General features: G+C 38.8%; 1 protein-coding gene across 6 annotated transcripts; it reads left to right on the top strand.

Annotated features, from left to right (window-relative positions):
- Window positions 1–380: 380 nt before the first annotated feature.
- Window positions 381–3,137, top strand: LOC122024896 (putative pre-16S rRNA nuclease). Of its 6 annotated transcripts, none has more exons than XM_042583624.1 (6): window positions 381–749; window positions 823–882; window positions 967–1,079; window positions 1,778–1,846; window positions 2,641–2,692; window positions 2,784–3,137. In XM_042583624.1, exons 1-6 carry the CDS (start codon window positions 462–464, stop codon window positions 2,898–2,900), a joined length of 699 nt encoding a protein of 232 aa, XP_042439558.1. In that variant the 5' UTR covers window positions 381–461; the 3' UTR covers window positions 2,901–3,137. The 6 variants fall into 6 exon arrangements, with proteins under 6 accessions (XP_042439558.1, XP_042439560.1, XP_042439557.1 ...); XM_042583626.1 differs by having other exon boundaries at window positions 2,641–2,696; XM_042583623.1 differs by having other exon boundaries at window positions 2,614–2,692.
- The last annotated feature ends 1,050 nt before the right edge of the window (window positions 3,138–4,187 follow it).

Below are 4,187 nucleotides of genomic sequence, written 5' to 3'. Positions count from 1 at the left end.
TGTAAAATAACAGCTCCATGATGCCTTCCTTTAATTATGGATGGTCGAAAAAATCTGTTAAAGTGACCTAACATACTATTCCAATGTAGTTTCTGGCCAAAATCAACTATAACCTATAATTTTTATAAATTTAATTTATTAATAATAAAATTAAAATTGGTGAAATATTTTCGGAATCGAGCTTCATATTGTTCTGGAGGGCCTGATATTATTTTTAGTGTTCTTTTGTGATAATTTTAAAACTTGAGTGCTTTGGTAAATAAAGAAATATGATTACTTTTTTTGGTAAAAAAAATAGAATATATAGGAGGATAAAGGTATTTTAGCCTATTATTTATTTCAATAAAACATTTTAAAATGGCCCATCTGAACCTGGCCCACGGAGACGAAGAATACGATGGCCTCGCTCTTGGTATAGTCGATCGCGGTCCGTCTGGACGGTTTCATCCGAATCCCCAATCATGCCGACGGCGGCGGCGCGGCCTCCAGTTCCGCCTCCCTTCCGAAGCTTCTCATCTTATAAAATCTCTCCCCACATCCACAGCAAGCTTAGAGTTCGCTTTGGCAAGCCGTCGGCTCCGTCCTCCGACAGCAAGAAGGTTGATATGCCGGTGGAGTTCCTCCCCAACGCTCGACGCCGGAAGATCGATCCCACTTGGCGCGGTGGAGGGTTCAGCCTCGGCGTCGATCTAGGGTCTTCTCGGACTGGCCTAGCCCTCGGCAAAGGCTATACTCCCCGACCCCTAGCTGTAAGTCTCGAGCAAACACTGATTTCTGTTCCTATTCCTGATGCTCATGGTTCGATTAGCCTCCTCGGGTTAGGTGCTGGAGCTGAGCGGCCAGAAACTTGAGCTGCGTTTGCTTGAAATTGCAGAAAAAGCGGTATCGATTTTTCAAAAAGATGTTTTTTTTTTCGATTGGAAATCATTGTAAAGTCTGCTGCTTCAGATGGTCGTTCTTTTATAGGAGGTCGACGAGTTCATCGTTGGGATTCCCAAATCTTACGATGGAAAGGAGACAGTTCAGTCCAACAAGGTTCGTAGCATTGCAGGAAGGTTTGCGGCGAAAGCATCAGAGAGGTCAGCCATGCTCTACCTTGTTCCCTCACATTCAGAATTTTTATATACCCATAATTCGGTTCATTAAATCCATTCTTGTGTTCGTTCTGATGGAGTTTGGATTTTTTTGGAGAGCACACTTCATTTTTCTAGAAAGGAAGATAAAACAAAGCTACATTACATAGTAAATGAATCGAATTTAAGTGAGCAACCAACTATTATTCTCATACGATCAAATACACTACCATTGAATTGCTAGGTTAAAGGTGCTAAAAAACACTCTAATAGCTCCAAATCAATATTGATGAATATGGACGCATAAATTGCATTCACATGGATATAAGAATCAATTTGTGTTGATGAGTCAGATATTTGTTTACTACATCTAGAAAATAAAAAGAGTACCTTCGTTTTCTAGTTGGCATCTTCACAATCTTGAGGTGAACTTGTTTGCATGTATATCGTTCTGGTGCAATGTGCGAACAAACCGATGATATAAGTTGCATTCTGCTTGACTGCCTTGTGTTGACTGTGTTGATGCCCTTGCTTCATGCCTTGTTTTCCATTAGCAATGCCTTGCTTTTTTGCATTTTATAAATTGTTGCTCTTTCTGGTAGTGAAATTACACATTGAATGCTATATAACCTTATGAAATTAATGTTCCTCGCTATGCAATACAGACATAATAAGTTGTCAAGTTAATATCTTAATAAATGCAGAGGTTGGAGAGTTTATTTGCAGGATGAACATGGCACTTCAGTAGATGCTCTTGATTACATGATAGATATGTGAGATTATCTATCTCTTTCTCTTTCTTTCATATACAGATGCCATATTGTTTTCCTTGGCGCATCACTTATTAAGCTAGAAGTAATGCCATGCTTTGATTTGGATTTTGCTTATGCAAAATTTGTTTGTATTGATGTCAGTCAGTGTCGAATTTACTAAGGTTTCTGTGATTCAAGTATTACTACCGACAATTGATGAACTTAGCATTTTTGATATTTTTATGACTATGCCCAATTTATATCAGACATTTTATCAAAAAAAATGGCTCACACACACCATGGTCATTCTTTTTGCCTTAAAAAATATTGCAAATTGTTGCAAAACTCACAAATCATCTCACACAGTGCAAGATGATTTTTGCTATGCGAGAGCTCGCGGTGAAAACCACAAATTTATCCAATGTGAAACACTACAGGTTTAAGTGTTTAACATAACTTCTAGGTATCCAAAATGTAATTCTCCACCCTAAATCTTACCACAAGCTGGTTGTGGTACATTTAGTGCTATTTTTCAGTGCAAAATAATTTATAAATTAATTAGCTTCCATTGTGAAAATAACAAAAAAAATTCTTCATCATAGTTGAACATTCCAAATTTTGAAGTGTCACAAAATATACTTTTTTATCCTAAATTTTGCTGCAATTTAATCTGTAAATCAACTTGTGACACTTTAAATTGAACATCCCAAACTTCCAATGGTTGAACCTGATCAATTATGAAAGGGGCCTTTTACTAAAATGCTCATGTTTTCTACTGTTTTCTCTAGTGGTTATTATCTACACTTCTCTATCAGGGGGCTGAAGAAATCCACCCGACGAGGAAAGGTTGATGCCTACTCCGCCATGGTTTGTAAGCTCATCTTCTATCTTTCATTTGAAAAGAAATGAATCACGTGCTTGACCTTGCGGAAGTTGTTCATTATTTCTTCTGTTCCAGATGGTCCTGGAAAGATATTTCTCCATATCTGGTTTAGGAACTGAACTAGTTCTTCCCAAGCAGTTAGAACTACAAGAGAGACTTCGAAGGGGCCCCTACCGAGATCTCGACTTCTGAATACCGCACACTAAAGTATTTCTCAAACGTGTCTCTTTGTAAACCTTGAGGTACAGTTAACAAGTAAGAGGAGAGTTTAAGTTGAAAGGTGTATTATGGCGTGAAATGAGCTAAGCATGTAGTTTATTAGCTGTACGAAAAACCTAAATGATTTTAATCGTGTTCTCTTATGTATCTTTTTTGCTGAATTATTTTGTAAATCGGCTTTGATTGGATATGATTTGTTCAAATAATAAAGAGTTGAGTACATGAGCTGCTGATGGATCTATTTTGGGGTAAGAAATTCATTTAATTTGCAGATCTGTCCTCAACAATTCAAGTGCTCAATAGACCGTTCAATCTCACATGTTAATAAGGGAGTGTTTGGTTCAAGTTATCAATCGAAATAGTAATGAGTTTAATTATGGGGACAATAGAAATGAGAATTAAGATTATATTATTAGTATTTAATTTGATTCTGCTCGAATAAAGGAAGTTGAAAAATCGAGAATGGGATGACTACTTATGGGTTGAAGACTTCGATCCCGTAAAGAAAACCAAAATCAGAGGAGTTATTGGCCTTGATCCTCTGACGCTCAAGTCAAAATCAGAAAGAGAAAATGAAGCAATCAAGAAAATAGAAAATCTTACCTTTCCTCATATCTGACGTCCCCTTTTATATTTTTTCTAGTGATTGTTCATCTGCCCTTATTTAATGACATTCATTGCCCGAGGAAGATTTCTTTGTCTTGACTTCCGTGCATTAATGATTGATGGAGTGTTTTTCTTTGTCTTGACTTCTTCATATTTAATGATAGATGGAGTTCTCTTTTGTTTTCTCGTCCCTTCCTGTGACGACATTCCTTGCACCAGGCTGTCCGAGCGGCTCGCTTTCTCACCGACCGCAATGACCAGCTACAGGTTTTGTTCATTCGCCCCATCGGACGGGTGATCCGCTCGCCTGACCGGCTGGGTGATTCGCTCGGCCTAATCCTTCATCGATCCGGATAACCAAACAGCCAATGATTCTAGTGTTTGACCACCTTGACTTTGATCGATACCGTGTCAACTGACCCGTGACAAGTGGGCCCTCCCTTTATCGTCGCATCACAAGTCTCCTCCTCAAGTCTAGTCGAAGGAGGCTGCAAGTCCAACTAACTAGACAAGTTATGTCTTAGGTGCCTCTGTCTCTGAAGTCCGATCTGCCCTAATGTTATAATATTCGATCGGACTATGCTAGGTGACCCACAAGCCGACACTACACAGCTGCATTTTGTCGTTGTCTGGTTCAATCCAGTGACGCACCCC

Source organism: Zingiber officinale, chromosome 9B (genome assembly GCF_018446385.1).
Source record: "Zingiber officinale cultivar Zhangliang chromosome 9B, Zo_v1.1, whole genome shotgun sequence".
In the NCBI taxonomy this organism is placed as follows: Eukaryota; Viridiplantae; Streptophyta; class Magnoliopsida; order Zingiberales; family Zingiberaceae; genus Zingiber; species Zingiber officinale.
The sequence above is the reverse complement of the archived record's forward strand: the minus strand, read 5'-3'. Positions and strand labels throughout refer to the sequence as shown.

Bases quoted from the DNA above. Each gene is read 5' to 3' on its own strand.
- LOC122024896 (XM_042583623.1), top strand. From the start codon at position 462: ATGCCGACGGCGGCGGCGCGGCCTCCAGTTCCGCCTCCCTTCCGAAGC. The intron at 750-822 runs GTAAGTCTCGAG...TCCTCGGGTTAG, and splicing joins ATACTCCCCGACCCCTAGCT to GTGCTGGAGCTGAGCGGCCA. The intron at 1,080-1,777 runs GTCAGCCATGCT...TAATAAATGCAG, and splicing joins GCGGCGAAAGCATCAGAGAG to AGGTTGGAGAGTTTATTTGC.